At 38.6% G+C, this 23900-nt stretch overlaps 1 protein-coding gene across 4 annotated transcripts in view; it reads left to right on the top strand.

Moving 5' to 3' along the window:
• magl (MAX dimerization protein MGA-like) overlaps positions 1-23900 on the top strand; it is a 33320-nt gene that overhangs the window by 5789 nt on the left and 3631 nt on the right. For 3 of the 4 annotated variants that reach the window (XM_038286070.1, XM_038286071.1, XM_038286072.1), the window contains exons 3-21: positions 5217-5673; positions 5817-5913; positions 9161-9295; positions 9381-9506; positions 12509-12622; positions 12801-13152; positions 14309-14516; positions 14608-14770; positions 17456-17595; positions 17686-17875; positions 17979-18202; positions 18303-18497; positions 19865-20093; positions 20261-20889; positions 20967-21061; positions 21141-21186; positions 21309-21464; positions 22864-22975; positions 23073-23663. In XM_038286070.1, the coding sequence (XP_038141998.1) occupies positions 5217-5673; positions 5817-5913; positions 9161-9295; positions 9381-9506; positions 12509-12622; positions 12801-13152; positions 14309-14516; positions 14608-14770; positions 17456-17595; positions 17686-17875; positions 17979-18202; positions 18303-18497; positions 19865-20093; positions 20261-20889; positions 20967-21061; positions 21141-21186; positions 21309-21464; positions 22864-22975; positions 23073-23663 (4259 nt within the window). The remainder of the gene's footprint in view (positions 1-5216; positions 5674-5816; positions 5914-9160; positions 9296-9380; positions 9507-12508; positions 12623-12800; positions 13153-14308; positions 14517-14607; positions 14771-17455; positions 17596-17685; positions 17876-17978; positions 18203-18302; positions 18498-19864; positions 20094-20260; positions 20890-20966; positions 21062-21140; positions 21187-21308; positions 21465-22863; positions 22976-23072; positions 23664-23900) is intronic. The other variant, XM_038286073.1, reaches the window with a different exon arrangement.

The raw sequence follows: 23900 nt of genomic DNA, 5'->3' as shown, positions 1-23900 counted from the left end.
GGATAGAGAATATTTAAAGCGAAAAAGATTTTTATCTTAAATGTGAAATGTTTACATACATAATCTTTATAATTTAGGTATAATAACTGTTCTAAGTGGGTCGCTCTGTCTGCTAAAGGCTTTTTTTTTTTACAGTCCATACTCCAGTTAATGATTAATTGATTACTAAATTCGTTGACGATTATTTGACCCTCAATATTTATCGATTTTAGTGGCTGGCCAATATAATCCCATATTAATTTTTTGGGCGATATCAGATCAATTTCTGATACCTATATCGGATCAGGATTGCCCTATTATAGATTGATAAATCATAGAGAAAAAAATGAAGGAAAACAGGAACAGTTAGTACTTGGGCTGTATGATTTTGCCTAAAATCAAAACAGCCATTGTTTTCAACCAATATTGCAATATTCTTTTTATTTTCCTTTGCACTAATCACAAGCTTGTCGTGGTTTGACTCCATGGTGTCAGTGTTTTCATTACGTTAAAAGCTTGCTCGTCCAAAGTCCATTGTGGCAGGACTTTACTGTAACCTTTGTTAGAAAAAGTGCTTACTTCTTGCATGCAAAGATCTGCTTGCTAGCTGGAAGTTTTTCTTTTCCTTTTTTGTGGCAGCAAACCCTCTTTAAACATATTACCACCAACTGAAAGGCTGGAGTACGGGAAAAAAATAGTCTAAGTTTTCACATGTACTGGAGCTTTTTTAATCTTATGATGCTTAAAGAGCATTGTGATCTTAGATAGAAATAAAAGAACTGATCATAAGATGGACAATTTAAACTTTGATAGCAATAGAATAGGAATTTGATGTATTGGTGTTTTAAAGTCGTAGGGAAGTCATATTTAAATGTCAAATCATTCTGGCTTAAACATGTATATAAATGTACGGTACTCTTTATCAGACCATATTGTCCCAAAAGTTAGAACATTTCTATTTAAAAAAAAAAAAAAATCCTGTCTTAAAATCTGTGGGGGGGTTTTTCTGTTATTTTATGCAGGCCAGTTAGTTATACATCAGCTTGTACACCTAAATTCGGCCAATCATATATCAACTGTCATCTGTCAATCAAATTTTTTTGGTAATAGCATCTTGATTCATATGTCGCAGCTAATATACGCAGCGGTTAAAATATATATCGTATATACTGTAGATCTGGGCTCTAACAATAGGTGTTAGTTATTCACATGAACAGTTTAATTGTAATTCAATATATTAAAATATTTCAGAGCTTTAGAAACAAGCATTAAAGGTTAAAAATCAAACCTATACCTAATGGGGAGATGCTTTATACATTCCAGTCAAAGACCACTAGGGGAACAGCTAAAAGACAAACCAAGGCTAGTTGCTCTAATTTTCTCACAATACATTCAGCTTTTTTCCCATTTAAATGTAAACGTGTTTATAACCAGCCACTGTTTAATAACTGAAACACAGATGATTGCCTCATAGCTGTCATAATTGTACAAGTTGATGTAGTTGTTCATCGTTGGCATAGCAGTGAAATGACAGATTATGTTTGGTTTGATTGATTGAAGTCAGCGGTGAAGCTAGGCATTCTCATCATCAGGGGCTTAGCCCACAAAATCTCTCATCATTACCATGGCGATTTGGTCTGCCAAAAGACATAAGATTGAGTATGTTGGGTGGTCATAAAAACTAATTAAAAATTTTGGAGTTACATATCTAAAAGTTTATCCTGGGCACATGCTTTAAGCCTGGCGTACACTGCAATTTTCGTGGCGATTTTCCAGTCATGCAAGAATCATTCGATCAGGCCGACTTTCAGCCTGATAGTGCGTTGTGTAGTGTACAGGGGGTTACGAGTGGCGATCAGCCTCTCATAACCACCTCCTGATCAGGAATAGGGAGCTCGGGAGAATGCTTGATTTTCTCCTGACGGTCAAGGCCAAATCAGATCTAGATGGGATTGGGCACGCGCAAAGAAGGATTCTTTTTTTTTTATTTTCCTCTCAGATGTAAACACAGCAGCATGGCAGGGATGCAATGAGTGAAATGCAGCTCTGTCTGCAAAATTGACGGACCTGTCTGCCTGTCATAATTCCCCCTCTGATAAACCAGAACCACGAGAAACATATTATTTAAAATAGAATTTATTATTTAAAATAGAATTTTACTTGAAACTTGATTTGATATATTTAAGTATCTCACATAATTATAGAGGAGTAATTAGAGCCATGTTAAAATCGGAGCATGTTTGGGGGGCAGGGGTGAGCGGGAGGTGTTGGAGGCTGAGGCCACAATGTCACCTTGTCAGCTGGTCTGACTAGTGTAACATTTTTAACATTTAAGCTTAAATGGTATAACTTTTAACATCAGAGGGAATATTGAGGTGAAATCAGGACACACTGACAGCCCAAATGCATAGTAGTTTATTTCAAATGCATTGATGTATAAAATCTAGAATAAAACCTAAAAAAACAACAACTACTAGATCCATTTTAGGAGACGGGGTTTAACAGCATTTAAAATTCAGTGGGGGGGGAAAAATTATCCGTCCAAAACCCAAGGACATAAGCTTGTAGGTCACCACAAGAAAGAGTGGCCTGCTGGTCAGTAATCAATAAAGAAAAATGTTTCTCTGAAAGAAATCTGCCAAAACATTTAAGTTTTGTGCCAAAGATTCAAAGAGTATGACTTATACCGGACAGGAGGACTCAATTGTACTCTTAAACCTGTGAGCGGGACTGAACTGTACACCGTTTCAAACGCTGCCATGAGTTCAAGCAGCACCAGGATGATTTGGTCTCCAGGATCAACATTATCAACATTATCTCCAGGATCAACATTATCAACATTATCTCCAGGATCAACATTATAGCTACTGAAGACCAGACTGAAGATTTTCAAAAATGAAACTTGTTTCTAAAAGGACTGTAGTTGATTAAAAAAGCTTTATATTCATGTATTTTAGATGGAAAGGTCAGCGAGGTTAGCTGTTGCAGTGGGGGCCTGGTACCCACAAGTTTACATTCGACAAGGTGAGTCGTAAAGTAAAACACATGATAACGAGAAGAAAAAAAGTTTGGTCAAATATAACAAAAACAAATTGAGGAAACTGTAGGAACAACGGAATACACATAAAAACATCTAAAAAGCTGATCAGGCATAAAGGAAGGGCTTCAAGGCAGTAAAGATGTTTGTGTTGCTTTTCCTACAGTTCCTACATTTTCTATTTATTTTACCATAAGTGGACAGATAATACAATTTTTGAATCAAGACCTCTTTTACAATGCTTTGAAATGCGTTCAGATATTTTGTCTGATGGTTGCTTTTTAAGCCACCATCGTAGCTTCAGTGGGTATCTACTGAAGCTACGCACTACAAAGTTAGGGGTTGATCTGAGCTTTTGAATCCACAGAATAATTGGATGTAGCGCTCTCCATATTAAATGTATAGTGGGGGATGTTCTTTTTCCGGGTGGATCATCAAAACAAGTGGTGCTCCTAATTGTCAATCATTCTGGTGATATGTTTACATAAGGCCATCCTACGTGCTCGTCCTACGTCTGACACAGTGGAAAAACTGCAAATCTTTTGGAAAGTAAGCTTGTATGAGCGATGCAAACAGCAACTTTTAAACAGAGCGGGCATGAGGAGAAATGGGCTCATACATGCTCTCTCTTATTAGGTGTTCTCTCTCTGGAGCAGGTACAGGGGTTGTGTTTTTTTTTTTGTTTTTGTTTTTTTTAAGTGTAGCGGGTTAGTTTGATAAACCAGACTAAATGTGAAATTAAATGTGTAATTTAGTCTGGCCCTGAGGAATGAGACATCGGAAGATTGTTGATGATAGCAACTCATTGTCTTTCAAACCATGTCTGTGCCTATTGGCCAACGCTCTGACCAATAAGCACAACTGACTGTGACGTAGTAAGCGTGACAGAAAGCTGGTGGGTAGTGTAAACAAACAGCCTGTCAGTAAAACAGCGAATACGTCCTCTTCAAAAATGAATGAGCGTAGAGCCTCTTCCTGCTCATGTTTCAACGAAAATCCCAAGTCTAATCTTTCTAAAACTGATTCCAAAGCAGAGTCAAAAATCGCCATCAGAGCCAGCGGTCCTTCACACATGACTCTCCAGAGAGAAGGCCGCTGCAGACGGGCTGCGGTTAGCCCTGGCTGGTGTTAGCCCCGGAGGTCCGCTGTTTGCCGCGGTCCTCTCAGTTTTGGAAATAGTTTTTTTTTATTACACATTAAATCGGTAAATGGACCATATAGTGACTCTTTAAAGTATAATATTCTCGTCTCAAATGATCTTAAAACGTTCTTTTATTGAACAACAGCAACAGAAAGAGAACTTTTAACTTTCAATGGAGCGCTCCATTGAAAGCTGCTGCTGCCGCAGTGCACGCTACTGTTCAATAGTTGTTGCCATCTTCCTTCTTGTGCTTTCTCCAGTGTTGCACAGCTTTGTTGTCACGCCCTCAAAACCCCTCCCGCTTTGCATCCAAAAATACAAAATACATCTTTGCGTTGTGGTTGGCCCACCAGTTCTAGGGCCTGGGGCATTGATTGAGGCTAGACCACTTGATTTTGGTCAATGGCGGGTGGGGCTAGTTTACTAGGCTAGTAGAGGGTGGGTCTTTTCAAAAAGTCACGAAAATCTTCCACTATACCTTTAACATGCAGTAAGATACTTTGTTTTCCAATATGTCAGAGTTGGACTGAATATTAAATAAATTAATTGATGAGAGTAATGAAATAGTGTAGCTGGTGGACAAAACCCAGAAGGCATTTTTACCAAACTGACACATGGTGTTGGAGGGATCATGCTGAGGGGATGCTGTTATTCAGCTGGGAGAGGTTTGTTGATGGGAAGGAGAGGGGACTTAAGCCCAGGACGGTCCTGGAAATCAAACCATTTAGAGGTCGTAGACGGCTTGTGGAAGTACACTTATGCATATGTGATTCAAATCATACCAAATGAATATTTGAAGATTGTCCTAGATAAGGTGAAAGGATGCCAAGCTAAACTTTTAAAAGAAATAATTTTTATAAGAAAAATTACCATACTAAACCCTTTACATTCGTTAAACAGATGCTTGTTGTTAGTAAAAACAGATGTGCACCAGGGGGCAGATCAGCCTTTTCTGTTAACCTGTTGGTGTCACCAAGGTGTAAGAATGTACTACAGACATTTACTAAAATCTTTTGCTATTCTTAATTTGCTAATTAATAATCCCTTTTGTTTATTTAGCGCAAAAAGTCAAGGTCCCTCAGCTCCATCTACAAATGCACAAGAAACGAGACTGGTGCTGAAGCCTATTATGTCCAAAACATCTGGTAATGGGGACAGATACGTTCCTTGTATGAGGGGCAAACATGCACTGGGTGATATTCTGCTCATCCAGAACCAGTCCGACGTTGAACCTAAGAAAGGAGGCCCCATCGGCACCATCACAGAGAACTCAGGATCCATGATTCCCCCTAAATCAAGATCCAACAATTGTAGTTCCTCAAAGGCAGCCCCAGGAACCTCAACTCGGTTTTACAGGAGGAGGACGATGAAGAAACGTAGGAATCTGCACCTTAAAAGATCTTGGAAACGTGCGGCTATCACTCCCAAAGAAACCAACAGCCAATCGTTGAAAGTTGCCATGGAGCCAGAGCTGGATGACATCGAAGGCCTGCTGTTTGTGTCGTTCACCTCTAAGGTAAAACTAGCAGTAAGGCAAATACTAATAAGAGTCGTGTTTCGTTGGATTAAGATCGCATTTGCTACCATCATCAGGAAAATTTGCTTTTTGGGACTACTGAGATATCTCTGCTGAAAAGTACTTAAATTACTTTGTGACAGGAAGCACTTGAGGTTCACTTCAAAGACAAGTTTGTAGACGACTCTTCATCCGAACCTCCTGTCACCTTACCTGAACCGATGGAGACCAAGCAGTCTGGTAAGAACATGAACAATATTTTTCTTTTTTTTTTTTTTTTTAAATACACTGTGTGCTGAATTATTAGGCAAGTTGTATTTTTGAGGATTATATTCATTATTTGGCCACAATTGTGTTCTCGATCAACCCAAAAGACTCCTTAATATCAAAGTTTCATATTTTTGGAAATTGGTGTTTTTTTTTTTTTTTTTTTGGCCATTTTATGAGGATGTCTGTGTGTGCAGGTAAATATTACTGTGCAGAATTATTAGGCAACGTAATAAAAAAACAAATGTATACCCATCTCACTTGCTTATTTTCACCAAGTAAACCAATATAACAACTCAAAACTCATAAATAAACATTTGCAACATTCAAAAACAAAAAACAAATCAGTGACCAATATAGCCACCTTTCTTCACCATGAAAAAAGCCTTCCATCCATAGATTCTGTCAGTGTCTTGATCTGTTTGAGATCCACATTGCGTGCAGCAGCCACCACAGCCTCCCAGACACTGTTCAGAGAGGTGGACTGTTTTCCCTCCCTGTAGATCTCACATTTCATGAAGGACCACAAGTTCTCCATGGGGTTCAAATCAGGTGAACAAGGGGGCAATGTCATTATTTTTTCTCCTTTTAGACTTTTTCTGGCCAGCCACGCTGTGGTGTATTTTGATGCGTGTGACGGAGCATTGTCCTGCATGAATATCATGTTTTTCTTGAATGGTTCTTCTTGTACCACTGTTTGAAGAAGGTGTCTTCCAGTAACTGGCAGTAGTTCTGGGAGTTGATCTTGACTCCATCATCAACCCGAAAACGTCCCACAAGCTCATCTTTAATGATACAGCCCATACCAGTACCCCACCTCCACCTTGCTGGCATCTGAGTCGATAAGGAACTTGCTGCCCTTTACTGATCCAGCCTGGTGCCCATCCATCTGGACCATCAAGACTCACTCTCATTTCGTCACACCAAACACCTGGGAGAAATCAGTCTTCAGATATTTCTTGGCCCAATCTTGACGTTTTGTCTTGTATGTCTTGTTCAAAGGTGGCCTTTTTTCGGCTTTCCTTACCCTGGCCAGGTCCCTGAGTATTGGGCACCTTGAGTATTGGGCACCTTGAGTATTGAGCACCTTGTGCTTCTCGGCACTCCAGACATGTTGCAGCTCTAAAATATGGCACAACTGGTGGCTAGCGGCTTCCTGGCAGCTTCACGCTTGATCCTTTTCAATTCATGGGGAATTATTTTGCGTCTTCTTTTTTTCTACTTGTTCTTGTGTCGCTATTGGCTATTTGCCACGAACCTCTTGATTGTGCGATGATCCTGCTTCAAAAGCTCGCCAATTTCCAAACTGCTGCACCCCTCTGAAAGACATCTGACAATTTTTTTACTTTCAGAGTCTTTCAAATCTCTTTTCTGATCCATTTTGCCAAAGGAAAGGAAGTTGCCTAATAATTAAGCACGCCTTATATATGGTGTTGATGTCATTAGGCCACACCCCTTCTCATTACAGAGATGCACACAGCCTGATTTACTTAATTGGTAGTTGGCTTTCAAGCCTATACAGCTTGGACTAGGAAAACATGTATGAAAACGATGATGTGGTCGAAATATTCATTTGTCTAATAATTCTGCACACAGTGTATACAGTACAAATGTATGTACTGCTTGTAAAAATAATTTTTTTTTTTCACAATTAAGCTGCTTTTAACAAGAGATCGACCAATACAGTTTTGTTTAGGCCGATACCAATTATTTACACAACTGTCTAACGTTTCGCGGATAAATGCGTCTGATATCTTTGGGGCTGATTCTCAGAGTCGGTATTGCAATAGCTTATTCATAAACAGCTTGTTTTAAAGAGGCATGACTTGAGTTTTCTTATGATGCTGCCACCTGTGGCCAAACACTGAACTGCAGCACTCTTTTGCTATTTTTCAGCATGGGCAATCATGTTATTTATTTCAATTTTTGAAATTAAAATTGGTGTCCGAGTTAAGCTGGATTCATCTTGATATGATGAATTTGTTTGCTAGATTTGACCCATTCAACATGGATGCACTTGACGTACCATCCTCAGAACAGTGCAGGAAATTCCGAACCGAAGTAAATTCACGAAAGTCGGCTACAGGCTTATAAATGCATCTGCGCCAAACTACTAAGGAGTCGGTCTGCTCATCAAACAATGTTTTTGTCATTAAGGGTCAAAGAAGAAGGCTATTTTAAGTCAATTTAAAGTAAATTTTCAGTAAAAAAAAAGTATATCTCTTTAAACTAAAAATATTCTATAATTATTCTATTATTAACATTTTATAAATATTTTTAAAGATGTTTTGGGTTCAAGATCTCTCTCTCTCTTTTTTTTTTTTTATTATTTTATTATTTTTGCTGTTCCCTGTTCATGGGGGCGGTGCTTCAGTGAAATCAGGTCTAGAAGGATGACTGAGGCTGTGTCTGAATGTCCGCCCTAACCAATATATTGAGCACTATATAGTGTTTACGGCATTTTAGATGAGTGTCCACATTTCTAGTGGATGAAGAAGTAGTAGACTTGAAATTACCCACAACGCACCTGGAAAAGTAACGATCATCCATGGTTACTAGACAAGCAGATGTATCCCGAAATGCTTTGCGAGAACAGCTCTCATCATAAAGCATCATGGAATTTGTTTTCACAACGGCTAAGGTAACAATGATGGCGCAGGTACCGTGCGCGGGAGGCAGAGTCGCGTGACCAATGGGGAGTGAAAAGTAGTGATCATCTGTCCACTATATAGTCCCGGCTCTATATAGAGATTAAGGGGTTTAGGAGTTAGGGCAGACGTTCAGACACAGCCTGAGACTAGGTGTCTGGACAAAATATTCCCAACTGTTGCATTCAGTAACTGTGGGAACTAGAAATATCTTTAAAGCCTAATCAATAATTTTTGTTTATGTGATTTGGAATTGAAAAAAATGTTTCTGTTACTTCCAGTTTCAATAATTTTTTTAGTTCTAAAGTTTTATTTTGATTCAGATCTTTCCCCTTCTAGTTAAATATTTTTGTCTTAAAGTTTGAGTTTTTCAGTTTAAAATGTTTTCTACTTTCAGCTGAAACAGAATTTGCCTCAAATTTAGCTCCATAGAAATGCAGGGAAGCTACATTATATCCATTCCACTTGGTCTGAATGCACTTAATTATTGGTCAACGTGTGCCCACTTCAAACGATTGTCGTATCGGTGTATCTCTAACTTTAAATAAGCTTTTCTGTTAATGGTTCTGCAGAAGTCTTCTGTGACGGCTCGTTGGAGGAAACTCAAGAAACTGTGGAGGAGAAAACTGCTCGACTGGCGTCTCTCCTTCTGGAGGACCTGAGCAAACTCAAACAGAGACAAGTCATCCATCCAGTGCTGCAAGAGGGTGAGTTCATTTAAACAACACAGCAGGTAGAAAGTATTGGGACTATATGAATTTATTGACCAGTTGACTCTGAATCTGTATCCAGTGGGCTTAAAGTTAAGCTCCTTAGACCCAACCTCGCCTGTTGACTTGAAGTATCTGGGTGTTTGTCTTCCACAACCTCCTTCAAGCCTGCACAGCCAGGGTAGCGCAGCAGCTAAATCTCCTGCTGGTAAGTTAGACAGATGTGGGATGGAAATTTTTCTGTCAAATACCAATCAGACCATTTTAGCAAGTTCTGGCTCACAATTCGATTAAAGTAAGTTGAGTCATTTGAAATGTGAGAACGTCTCCTCACTGGAATATCCGCTCATCAGCTGCTTACACTGCAAGAAAGCCTACATTATCTCTAGATCTGATAATGTTACATACAGGATTACTGCTTAAGTACAGAAAAGGGCTGCAGATTAAGGATCTTATGGAATGCTTGAAGATTAGAGGATGCATTTATGGACTTAAACACCTAGTGACACAACAGGGGGAAAATAGAAACAATTTCCTACTAAATTAATTGAAATCATAAGCATTTAATATGTCTTGTTGAGTCACCAAGAAAATTAACTATTTAAATCCTCATCTGATTTTCTTAAAAAATACAGTAAAGTAGAAACTCTAAATTCATAATGCCATAAAATAAATAGCCATTACATCATGGATTAATAATTTAAAGACTGAAAATAAATCTTTTATTTTGTAAAGTTAAAGTACAAAGGAAGATTAAAGCCGGAGCTGATGAAAGGATTAAATGGATTAATTGAATTGATAAGGTTTAAACCTTCAATATTAGAAGTACTTTTATAAAACACAATATATAACACAAAATTGTCTCACCGCTGAAATTGGCTAAATGAAAAAACTTACCTATGGGTTCTGTTGATTTCATAAACCAGCTGAATTAGCAGCGAGTTCCTTTCAGTTGTTACGCACACCCAGAATCAATATGGAAATCATTTCACCTTCAGCTTCACCCAAACAAGTAAACTGCAAATCCCTGGAAAGGCTATAGGCGGGAACTAGTCCATGTCTATCTACTGTTTGTCTTTTATCTGTGTGGGAATCGGTTAAAGGGCTGAATCATTCAGGTCTGATTTAGTACAGCCACTTGAGTCGACCTGACATTAAAATGATTCCCCTCGTGATTCACACCTTGTTTTGATGGTTGTCTCAAGCTTGTCAGGACCTGGAACTGAAACCTTTTACATAAATAGATTTGCATATGTTGGAGTTGATGGTCAAATTCATTGATACTTTATTAATTCTAGAAAGGGGATTTCCGTTTTGGTACATTCCAACCCAGAAGAAAAAAATCACAGAAAAGACAAAATATTATACATGGAGAGATGCGACGTCTGAGGCCCTGGTGCCATCAGAGGCGCTGCTCTTACAGTTAAAGAAATCATATCTCACACTTTATCGTTAGCAGGACGCAATATGAGTTTGCAAAAAAGAAAAAAAAAAAAACAGCACAAGGAGCAGCAGGGATAATATTTGTATTCCTGTGAATTCAATGTGATCATTTCTACCTCCAGTTTAGATACTGGGCAGATTTTTATCTAGAAAAATATCAATAATGAACTCAGACGGCAAAAGAGACATAAAACAATTAGAATGGTTGACAAATGTTTCTAGCTCTGAAAACCGTTAACTTTTACTGAGAAAATCTCAAAAGCTCTGTGTCCTTGTAGGAGAAAGAGAGAACATAAAAAATATTCTTCTTCTTATACATAATTTCCTGTAACTCTGGCTGTCAGTTTTGTATGGGTGCATATTGGCTTCATCAGCTTGAATGTTTTACTCCTAATTTACACTGGCTCAGCTGCAGTGTGAACTCTGGTGCCGTGTGTTTCATTACCATGGCAACATTATTTTAGGCACAGGGGGGGAAAAAAATGCCAAATTTCAATTCTCCTAATTAGGCCAAAACCGACAAGTAGATAAAGTCTAGGAAGCACTGAAAGTGACAGATATAAAAGTGAAATGTCCCAATAGATAACCACTACAAGACTGCTTGTAGGTATAAAAAAAACAGGTTAAATATTTTGCAAGAGAATAGAGAAAACAAAAAGGTCAATTAAATTATAAAAGATGCTTAAGACAATACAGAGGACATTAAATAAATGTTTTTTTTTTTTTTTTTTTTTTTACTGACTAGTACATGTTAGGTGTATTGGTTGCTTTTGTTTTATCTCACTTTCAGTCTGAATGTTTGAGCGTCACTTCACTGTTTGGTAAAATGGAAAAATCTATGGAAATACTTGGATGCCAAAAACCTTCCATAGTATAAATAGATTTGGTCTGAATTCTGAATATATCCCTGGCTTTTATACTCATTATTCTTGGATGCAGAGTAAACTAAAGATTATCCATCTTGCATATCACCAACATAAATAGTATGCTGAAGTATGGTTAAAATCTGGAAACACAGATACAATGTTAATGTCATTCATATAGAGGCATTGACTGAACTTTCCCTATGTTTTATTAGCTCTTGTGCATCCATCTGCTGTGGAGGTGAAAAATACAATTGTATTGTAGTGAGGCTGTAATTGATAATCCAATCCGGGACTTACAGCTAATATTTTAGGTACTGGCTCTAAACAAGGTGTATTTTGCTGACACTACCTCCTTTATTTGTTTACTTTTTAAAAGGGATGGGACGAGCAGAAAGCTCTGGTTTGTATTAAATGCAAGAATCAGTGCATATTTGTTTATGTTTAAATAATAAATATGTACGTGTCCTAAATTATTCTACCAAACATATTTTTTTACATTCCTTATAAAGAGAAACTGTTAACGTTACCTTCTCCTCTTTTTACTGGTAATTTATCTCACCCCTATTTCTCATTTTTTGTTAAAATTGTCTGTTGATGTTAGAAAAAAAAAAAGGTTTAATATAGCATCTAGTATGATTCGTGAAGAGAAACCCAGCTTAATGCCTCTCAGCTTTCAGCTGGGACCTTTTTTTCTGTTGTCACCCCCCTCAAACAATTACCAGCTAAGCTCATCATCTAATTAGTTTTACCATTAAAGTCGCCTTTGGAAACGTTTCGCAGCTGTCTTTATTGACCAAATGCCGTCGACTTTTAGGGATTAATGGAGCCACTCGTGCTTTGACTTCATGTCTGAAGGGCCAAACATTGCTTGGATCAGTAATTCATTATTTGTCCCTTGCAGATGAGGAGTTACCCTTTATCTCCAGAACAGGAAAAACAAGGGATGTAACCAAAATAAAGGGATGGCGGAACAAGTTCACGAAAAACCCAGAAACACCCACTTCTAATAGTGAAGGTAAGAATTGTTTCTCTTGTAGCTTTGGGGTTACTTTTTTTTTTTTCAATCAAGCAGTGGGATTAGTGTAGTTGTCTTAATTACTAAAAGATCAACTCAGCTGAAACCAGTAGCTTAATTCGTTTGTGTCTGATTCATTATTCTTTCTAAACTGTTTTTTTTCCCTTCCTTCCTTAAGGATTACCAAAGAACCTGTCTGCCTTCTGCAGCAACATGTTGGATGAGTACTTGGAGAGCGAAGCTCAACAAATCAGTGAACGGGCTGCTGCCTTCTCCACACTACCAGAGGATGCTGTGTCCTATCAGCTGCCTGAGAAGGGCTCCAGTTATGTGAAAACTCTGGACAGCGCACTCAAGCACCGAAATGCTTCCTCCAATGCATCTGTTGGGACCAACAAACCTTGTCCTCTTTCTCGCAAAACTTTACCTAACTCTTCTCCGGCGGCTAACCCCAATTCTGGGACCACCCCTAAAACTTCAGATCCAGATGGTTCTGCTGGCCGTAGTTACGCTAATGGCAATTCACAAAGGTAGGAGCAAGGCATATGTCCCTCGCTGATGCTTAGCATTTTCTTACATTTCTCTTCTTTATTTGTTAATAGTCAGGTTCTTCTGCTGTAAAGTGCAAAGAAAAGAGGTAAGGCAGATTCAGGGCTGCAACTGTAGATAACTTTGCTTATCAATAAATCAGGGTATTATTTATTTTATTTTATTGATTAATAACCAGATGGCAAAAAGTGCTTTGTTCTTCACCTGGTTCCAATTCTGTAAAAAATATCAAACTGCCTTTTACACGGGGTTTGGATGGAGCACCTTTACTGACATAGAAGGTTTTTTTATGTTAGATATAAGATGTGTATAGTTTATGTACTTGCACCGTGTTTTTGAGGCTAGTAGCAGAAGAGAAGAAGCTATTTTTGAGTTCGGGTCCTAATGGACAGCAGCCTCCAGTCAGTGTCAAACTCTGAAACAGCTTTTGTTCAAGGAGGGATGAGTCAGCTACAATCCTACCTGCAATTTAGACTGAGAATGTATGAAGATTTTAATTTATTTAAAAAGAATTTAGTTATATCACCAGGCTTTATTTTGCAGTGCAACATAAAACATCTTTATCAGTCACTGATAGGTGATCTTCAGTCACCCAGTTTGAGGCAAACCAGAGCACTGATTTATGTCATAATGCACTCCATATTTATGCATGTTCATGTTCATCACAGCCATAACATACATTGTCGGATGCATTAAAATGAATAGGTGAGGCTGAAAGTTGCTGATTTATGCAGAAGGGAAAAAACTGTAAAGTGATCTAATGACCTCAAGGCTTTACAGACTTTTACATGATTGAAGGATTTTTTTTTTGTTTTTCAGTCAGTATTTTGGTTCTATTCAAATTGGACACAGTCTCATACATTTAAAAGTAAGACCAGTGAAAAGCGATCTGAAGATAAAATAACTAATAATCACAATGTCAGTTCATTGGATAACATTGTTATACCTTTAATTATCAGTATCATTTAGTTTAGCAGCAGCTATATTTGAAACTTAAACCTTATTTAACTCTGTATATAACCTTTTTTCTGTGCATCGAGCTTTTACTTTTTAATCAGTCAAAAATTTCCCATCAGTTGGTGTTTTTAATGTATTATTGACTTTGAATTTTGGTTCATTTTGTTCTGTCTGCTTCAGATTGCCAATCAGCCAGCCAGGAGCCACTCAGAGGCCCATGTTGGGCTTCAGTCCGAGCCAGGGCCCTTCACACAAGACTGCAGGCTTTTCAAGGTTCCAGCTCAAACTGATGGAAATGGAAACCGCTGCGTTGAACCAGAACCTAAGCAAAACACATCTTACTCCGGAAAGACTTTCTTCAGCTCTGTCTGTGATAATGAGTAAAGAGGTAAAATAAAAGGCTCATCAGATGGATAGCTGCCAGTGCTGACTAATGGGATAAAAGTGCCTCTTCTAAACCGCCTCTTTCTGTCAATCAGAGCATGCCTTCTGAGATCCCATTTCAAGATGTTACTGTTGGACCTCATTGTGGTCAGGAGTTCTGCAGACTGGGCTGTGTGTGTCATAGCCTGCAACAGCACAGCGCAGTCTCCAACCACTGCAGACAGCCTGACTGCATGTTTGCCTGTAGCTGCTCCAAATGTAAGATCCTTCAGCTCTTTTCTTTTATTCTTGTTCTGACTGTGTTAGGTGGTGCTGATACTTAAACATTTACACATTTTGTCTCGTATAACTGGGAAGTGGAAGAAGAGGGTAACACGGTTTGAACGTTTTAAATAGGTTATATATTAAACATGTAGGCATCATATGTATTGAATCAATTCTTTAGAGGTCTCTTGCAAATTCTGCAAGTTTTGGATGTCTCTGTTTCAGCTTAGCTGCATTAACTAACTATGATATTATTAATTCTTTATAGAGCTAAATCTTTATGATTTAGGTGTTTTAGATAATTGGTTCTTGAAAACGTTCTACAATCCTTCTGTCAAGAACTGCATTTGCGGATTTCTTCTTTACCCTCTCTGCACCTCTTGGTGTTAAAAATTGTGATTGTATAGAGCACGTCTCTAAAAAACTGTTTTTTAAGTTTGATTGGCCAGGAAACTCTAGAAAGGACTTCGATCTGACTTCTGTAGTACAATCTAACCCTCTTTTCAACTTCTTCACAACTTTCACCTTGACCTATTTGATGTGGTCTATAGATTCCACTTTGCTGTTTATTGTTTTTTTATACATTCATAAAGAAAACTGAGAAACTCAAAGAGCTGGCTTTATATTAAGATTAATTTAAACACAGGCAGGCTCAGCATATTGGTTTTAATCTTGGGTGTTAATTAAACAGGGTTGAATATAAAAGTTCATTCGGTCATATTGCAAAAGACTGTTTTGGCCTGAACTAAAGGTTTGCAAATATAAAAAAACGCATGCAAACTCTTAAAAACACACAAAACAGATTTACTTGAGTGTTCTCTCTAAAACGAGCACAACAGCAATATTGTATTTGTTTTCACGAATATGCACAACTATGATGATAATCAGAGTTTACAAAATACTGGGAGGAGGGTGTTAAAAGGTAATTACCAACTACCTACAACTCGGTTTATAAAAGAAATGAATCTGATTGCAAGTTCAGTTTATGTCTATATTGTTCATCTCCGAAAGTAACATGCAGCATTGCTCGCAAAAATGTCTGCAGTCATTGTGCCTATAAGAAGGCATTGAAGCTCAGTCAAAGATGGCAGAAAGAGAGAAAGTCTATTCATATTTTGACATGATAAGACTCTTAGAAATGACAGGAGAACGGACATACCAATCCAGCAATGCCAAGGTTTGATCTCAGGCAATGTGGTGCCAGTTCATAGTTAAAATGAATGAGCTCAAAGTTCAGTCCGCACAGATGAAAATGATCTTGCTCACATTCAAAGTTCAAATTTTTTCAAAAATTAGCTACGTTCACAAACCTATCAATTAACTAGTCCAGGTTCATTTAGTAAATTAAGCCATAATCCGGCACACTAGAACATATTTCTCTCTTTAAATGTTTGATTAAAAAATTAAAAATATTTGATGCATTTTAAGGTTTACTGTGCGTGCAGTGAAGCCTTTATTTAGCCGAATAACACAGAACTTCAGGAACACACAGGAACATTCAGGTTCTGCTGAAAAGATCTGTATCAAATAGATTTTTTATATTCTCATTCAGTAGCAGATTTTCCCAAGATAGCTCAGATGCTCGATGTGTTGCTTTAAATTTGAAGTGAACGTGGCTGACCTACAGACTCATCTAAGCACTCTACAAAACTGGCATCAGAAATAACAGTACATGAGTCGGAAGCACGCAAACTAGTACTAGCATTAGACATGCTGGTCTGTCCTGCTGTTTGCCATATCAAGTGTCGTAAAACCCGACAATGAAAAGTGGTGTTATCATTGAATGTGAATGTGAGCTGTGTTTCGCTCATTATTCTCAGAGGGAACATCGCTCTTGTTCTTTACTTCAAAACTGATCCGTTCGGTTCACTGTCCACTAAAAATATGAACGTATTCAGTGAAGGTCGTTCATTGAACGTATTCATGAACAAAACTGATCGCAGGGCTCGAATAGGAGCTACAGGATTACAATTAATGCAAACAATTAAAGCAGAGGTCAGATTAAAGCAGCATGACTATAGACCAACACCATGACTGGCTGTAGATACTCTGCCATGTTTACAAACAAAAACAACTGAACATTAATGGCCACCAGTGCAGTGTTTTCGCTGAAAAAAGAATGCAAAAAAATGTAAAAAAGTAACGATAGCCTTTAAAGAAACATAGCAGAGTCATGATCCTCCTACTACCCCCTGTTTTCTTGGTCTTTTTGAGCAGTAGTAACATTTGGCTATTGATCACCTGATTCTTGGGAAGTGGGGGAAAAAAAACATTTACATTGCAATTTTGCAGAATGTACTAATTTCAGTATAGGTGAAAACCCCAATTATTCGCAGCACAGTTTTTATTGTTTTTGTTTTTTTTATAGCTACAGTTTGCCTAATTTGATGGTTAATGGTAAGACAGCTAATATTGCATGCGTCACCAATCGTGCACAGTATTCGTAGATGACACCCACCAATACAATACTTTGATTGCGCAACCAATTTAGCACTCCTAGTTCGGGATCTCAGTAGTTCAGGGTCCATATTTGTGAAGTAAATGTATTTATTGAAAAGTGAAAAGATTTTCCTTTTTGCAGAAACAAAAAAATTAAATGTATATCTGTCCACCAGCTTCTATTTAAGATTGAGGAAAAAGTCAACTGAAGGATTTTGTCCTCTTCTATATCTCTCATAGATATGGAACAATGGGCCCAGCCTCACTTTGTTGGTAAACTGTGGAACCGCAGCGTTCTAGATGAGGATCTAGAGCCGCTTTACACTCCAAAAACTGCACGGAAGGTCCAGAAAACCTGGACTTATTGTCCTGCACCCCCGGTACAATAGCATTCTGCTCCTCTATTGGATCATGTTTTTCTCATCCATAGCCATGCTGTTAATAGTGATTAAAAATGAAAATGATTGTAGATACGCGAGGAGGATAAAGATCCCGTCTATAAGTATCTGGAGAGCAAGATGACGTGTGCCCGCGTCAGGGAGTATAACAGCCTGCCACCACCCGTCATGACCTTGCACACTGCACTCTCACAACAGGACAACGCAACGCAGAATGCTGATAAACAGGAGAGTATTGTTGAAGCCACAGATCCAAAACCAGGTAAGGAATTATTCGATACAAAAACACTAAAAGGCTGCTGTCTAATTTCATATCTCTTATAATGCATACGTGCATCATGGTTACTTCTGTGCTAATGCTCTAGAAACACCTCTGGATACCACAGCTGTAGGAAGGAAAGTCAAAAAGCAAATCCAGATCCAATCATTGTGTCAGTGGAAGAAGGATGGGAAAATGGTGCTGAAGGGTCTGTGTGAACGCCTGAACCAGGACCGGCTCCACCAGCGTTTCTGCATCGGACCTTACTGCGTCCACCCTGTGTCCAGACTTGTCTTAAAGAAACCCAACGTCACCTTGATCACCTACAGGGTAGGTTTATGACGTGATGTGGCCCATGGTCAGTGGCAATCTAATTTAAAGTGTGTTGTAGAGTGACCAGATTATTTTATTTTATCCTAAATTCTCCTAGATGCAAATCAGTAAAGCAAAAAAAGGGAGCAGCTGTAAGGAGGAATCTGTTGAAGGTGAGAAGTGTGACGACGGACGCGTCGATGGACATGCTAAGGAAGAAGTAGCGGAGGAACGACTAAATGGAACGACTCCCACTGGGAGGCTGAGAGCCCAGAAAAAACCCTCAGGCTGTAAAGCCTCTGGACTCATCCAGGTACTCTAAATCAAGGCCATGCACTTTGCTAAGGGTGTATTTTCATTTAGTCCTTAATTATATCAGTTTGATTTTCAAAGAAACATAAGTCTCAAGATATTTTTTTCTAATTTAGCTGCAGTTACTGTAATGGGATCTGCTTGGCTGATACTAAAAAATATCCTTGTGCAGACAAAAGATTTGAGTTAACAAAGGCGTTTGGATTCCAATGGACATTAGTGAATAAAAGAGGCACTGGTTTTATGTTAAAGAAGCTTTCTCAGTCTGAGATGTTGAGAAATCTAAATTGGAGCTAAATTGTAAAGCAGAGGATTTAGTTTTTGTACATCAAGGTGTTTGAAACTTCATTAATCATCATAAAGAATAATTGTGGTTTATGTTCTCTATTTTTCTATCCTTTTTCATACTAAAATGTGACTTTTGCAAATTACTTACTGGTTAATAACTGCAAGAATAATCCATGGTTTAATAAAAGCTGTTTCTATAAAGTGCCACCACTAGGTGAATGTTATATAAACAATTTTAAACATTCAACCTACTTACCTGAAATTCAACTTCCAGGTGAAACCACATGTGTGAAACAATCATTTTCGTAAACAAATTTCTAAGACGATAGCTTATGCTTTCTTTGTCCACTGCTTTTACCCATCGCCCCAAGCATTAATCCCTTGGCTCTCAGTGTGGCATTAATTATGAAATTATTTACAACCACTTTCACCAATGATTAGAGGTCATTTGCAGGTTTCGGTGTAAACGGCTCAAATAAAGTACATATGCCGGCTTTTAATGGACATGCGCACATGGCTCATTGGGGGTTATTGAAGCAATAGGAAGGAGGTTACAGAGGAAGGTGGAGCTTCAACATCATAGTTGAAAGAAAAAAAAAAATCAGTTCACGGGTAAAACATGAAACCGGTGTAATTAGGAAGCTTTTTTTTTTTTTTTTTTTTATGACCCGGTTTCAAAAACAATTGTTTACGCTCTCCCACAACGCAGCCTTCGTTTGGATGCAGAGCTTAAACAAAAAACACCTTTACATTTCCACCTAATTTCTATGTGGATGGAGCCCAAGTTCATTAGCTAAATGTTATCAGGGTTTTTGTGCATTTTAGTGATGAGCTCCTCCTCGGAACAGGCTTTTATTGTATGTTGTTCAACCTCAAACCTTTCATCTAAGGTTTATCTGCAGGAAGACACAGAGCCAGTCATGTTTTTCCATGCTTTAAAGAATGAGCAAGACTTTTTAAACTCTAGCTCTCCTGATATTCCACCTGATTTCTAATGGTTAATTATGAGATATTGACGCTTTATGATTTATTTTAACTATTCCTGCCGATACCCTAATGCAGATATGTGTTTTGTTGCAGGTCAATGATAAATACTACAATCACGCTACGGTGCTGCTGGGTAGAATGGGCTCTCTGCATCCAGCTAACCGCCTGGCAGCCCACGTCACCGGCAGACTGCAAGTGGATAAAAAGCCTGAGAAGAAACTGTCCAAGAACACAGCCAACACACCGCAACCACTGCATCTAAAGGCTGCAAACGCCTTTATCCCTCTGGCTATGGACCAGAAGACAATACAGCATCCAAAAGGTGAGATTTTCTCCATCTTCCATCTCAGCTCCAGATCACTGTAATTATTGTCGGTTTGCAGTTTAAACCCATCACACCGCTGTCAAGCTTGTGTTTTGGACAAATCCAGCAGATCTGTCATGTTGTTTTGTTTCTAACTCCTTCTCCATGTTCTCTTTTTTCCTCAGCTGATTTACTCAAACCAAACTCTTTAAGTAACATTCCAAACAACATGGCGCAAGATTCACAGAAGTCCCAGTGCCCAAGCCCCTCTGCCCAGCTGTTCATCCCAGTCCAGCCAAACATCCACAGCAGCTCTACGTCCTCACCCGTCTCGCTCACAGTCTCTCCGTCTCTGAAAAGCCCCAGCTTCCTGGCTGAGAGCGGGACATACTCATTCAGAATCTGCCCTCCATCCACCCAGGCCGGTGGAGGCCAGCAGCCGCCCGGCGTAGCCCTGCCGGGAGGCTTCACCCTCATCCAGCTTCCAAAACCCGGAGCTGAAGGAGCCACAGAACAAGCGAGGTCGGCGAACTCTGCAAGCAACGATTCATCCGAGAACAAAGGCAGAGCTCCTAATCTAAACCAGCTGATGGAGTGTGTTGGTTTTGACACCTTCAGCAAAGTCCGGAACTTACTAAGCAGCAACGTGCTCGATGCTGACCCCTCCTCTGGTCGGCCTTCTGAGGAGAAGATGGAGTCAGAGGGGAACAGTGAGGAAGATGAGCTGCTGCAGACGGACAGTCAGTACTTTGATATGTCCCCAGAAGAATTAAGCTCCTCCGACTTTTCAGACGATGATGAATATGAAGAAGAGGTAAGACCTTAGTTTCCATTTGTTAATGTTCCGTATTTTCGTATCGTCGTGTGACTCTTAAACTCCATTTTCTTCAGAACGAGATGGTGGACATTGAAACTGTAGATGGAAAACAAGTAGAGTCCATTTCTAAACTACAGGAGCAGGCTTCTGTGGGATTACAACAGTCGAGGTAAATTTGGACCTTTTCTCGTTGAAACATCACAAATCCTGACACATGACTAAACTTCACTGCCTGTGTTTGACTTCAGGGATTCTGCAGATGGTTACACACATGTGAAGGAGCTCAATGAACCGGTAGGTAACATATATTCATAACAAACCTGATAATCTTTCTTACTCCTTCTGAACATTTCTAAATAACCAAACCCTATCCTCCTGGAGTTAAGTGCACTGATTCTGTTGTTATTTATCAAAAGGCTGAGATGAATGCTGAGCACCAAAACAAGAGGGTACGCAGGACCCACTCGATTTTGGAGAAGCAGAGACGATGTGAACAGCGAGTCCTGTTCGACAGACTGCAGAGTCTTCTGAAGCTGGATCACAGATCCTCCAGGCTTCACGTGCTTGAAGTGGTCAGTAGTGGAATCCTAAGACTTGATCCCCGTAACTGCACCCTGCTAAAGATGATTGTTAAGATTGTATGTTTAAGACCACAGATTCTTCTGTCTGGACTTTGACTAGGCCATTCTAACATGCTGATAACCTTACGTACGTTTTCATCCTGTCATCACAATGATAAATCAAAATGAATAGTTTGAAAACTTCCTAGAATGGCTGAATTTTCAGAATACTGATTTTTTTTTTTTTGTGCTAACAGAGCAGTTCTCCATAACTTAACAATCCCTTTTTCTATATATTACAGCTAATGAAACCACAACCCCCCACCCCTCCCTTTATAATAAAGGGAAAAAACATACAAAAAATGGCAGATTTTCAATGGCTCGCTGTGTAAAATTATGTTAGCAACTTTTTCCCACTTGTTTAAAAAAGTATATTTCTATTTAGTCAGTTTATTTTAGAAATCCACTGCCATTAGCCAATGGAAAAATAAGGCCAACACTTGCTTTTGCTATTATATCTAATTATTTGTGATTAATAGATTATTGAAATAATCTTCAACTAATTTAGTAATTGATTAATTGTTAACTGGAGTTTAGAGACTGTAAAATATGCCTTTGGGTGACAGATCAACCAACCCTTTAACATTATTTTACCAAAATGAAAAAGAAAAAGTATAACATTTTGCATTTAAGGTAAAAGCTTATTCTTCTGTTAATATGCTGAATCCAGAACTCTTTAAGTGGAAAGATTTTAGTTTGACCTGGTGTGATTTTGTAACAAATCTTATTTAAGGAACCTTTGGTAATCTGATTATTAATCGATTAGTCAAAAAAATAATTAACAGATGAATCGATTTGCAAAATAACCGTTAGTTGCAGCCCTAATCTATATAAAAGAAGAAAACTGGCTCTTCTTTTTGTAAGAAAGAGCCATTGTCGAGTGTCTAAAGATTTCCCCGCAATAGAGCATTAATTAATTTATCAAATGGATTAACTGAAGTTCCTGTGGACAGTTTTGTGCTGAAAATCAGCTCTTTATTAACATGTGTAGTGATGAAGTCCTATTTTCAGTGGGTGTGGGGCTTAGATTGCTGTACCATCTGTCCAGATAACTATAAAAAAGATTACAAGTATTTTTTTATGATCACTTCTATGGTTCTTTTTTTTATACCATGCTTTTTTAGCTTCTACACTGGTGCATCATTTAAACTTCCAGTGAAAACACTTAAAGGTTTGTGGTTTTAGTTCTGATTAGATATAGAAGTTCATGAGGGGTGCTGTTTTTTTAAAGGGCATTTTAGACGCCTGTATTGATTTGAGGTGTCAATGGGTTTAGCTAGTTACAGCTTTTTTTTTTTAGCATATTTAATATTTGAATGCATATATTATCCCTTTTTCTTTATGTTTCCAGGCTCTGAAAGAAATTAAAAACCTGCTCAAGGCGTCCTGGTGTCTTGAGACGGAGAGACGGCGGCTCACTCGGGACCAGTCTGTCCTGTTAAAGAGGCTCTCTGTGTTGGCTGGTAAATAGTTTGTTTGATCAACAGATTTCATCTTTGTCTCAGAGTGGGAGATGCAGCCGCTCACGGTGTTTGTTGTTCTTCAATCCTTCGTGTTTAGGGAAGCCCGAGAACCTGATTCAGAAAAAGCTGAAGGAGATCTTTGAGCGGCAGAAACAGCGCGAGAGGAATATGAAATGGAAGCCTTTCTTTTCTCATCTGCTGCAGAGCAAAGCTGCTCTTCTTCAAGCCACTGCTTCTTCTCCTGATTCCGAGTCGTCCTCTCCTCCGCAGCATGATCTCAGCCCCGAGGTTCAAACCAACCAGTCGGACACTGCAAAAAAAACCTTTCAGATGTTACTCTCTATGTTTCATTCTTCAAAAAAGATGGAAAAGACCCCAGAGCAGCTGGCTGGGGACAAACGTTTGCAATCTCAACCTAAAGTCTTGCAGACTGGGGTTCAGCGGAAAAAACCCGGAGCTTCAAAACATCCACCTTCACAGCTAGATGGGAACCAGAAATCTTCTGGAAACTCGGGGCAGAGCACTGGGGCTGCTTCTGGAACAACGGACCAACAGTTGTTGGATACAAACAATCCTGGATCATCAGGAGTTGTAAAAAGAACCATAGTCGTCCCTTCAAGGCCGTTTGCAGTTCCTCTGATTCGATCTAAAACTGGCAGACTCATACTCCCCTCCTCCCTGAAACCACGTAAGCTAACAATAACCTTTTGATCTACAGGTGCTGGTCATAAAATTAGAATATCATGAAAAAGTAGATTGATTTCAGTAATTCCATTTAAAAAGTGAAACTTGTATATTATATTCATACATTACATACAAACTCATATATTTCAGATGTTTATTTTGTTTAATTTTGATGATTACAAATGACAACAAATGAAAATCTCAAATTCATCATATCAGAAAATTAGAATATTGTGAAAAG

The sequence above is a fragment of the Cyprinodon tularosa genome, unplaced genomic scaffold (assembly GCF_016077235.1).
Source record: "Cyprinodon tularosa strain WSP-4 unplaced genomic scaffold, ASM1607723v1 ctg22, whole genome shotgun sequence".
In the NCBI taxonomy this organism is placed as follows: domain Eukaryota; kingdom Metazoa; phylum Chordata; class Actinopteri; order Cyprinodontiformes; family Cyprinodontidae; genus Cyprinodon; species Cyprinodon tularosa.
Note: the sequence above shows the minus strand (reverse complement) of the source record. Positions and strands in the feature narration are given on the sequence as shown.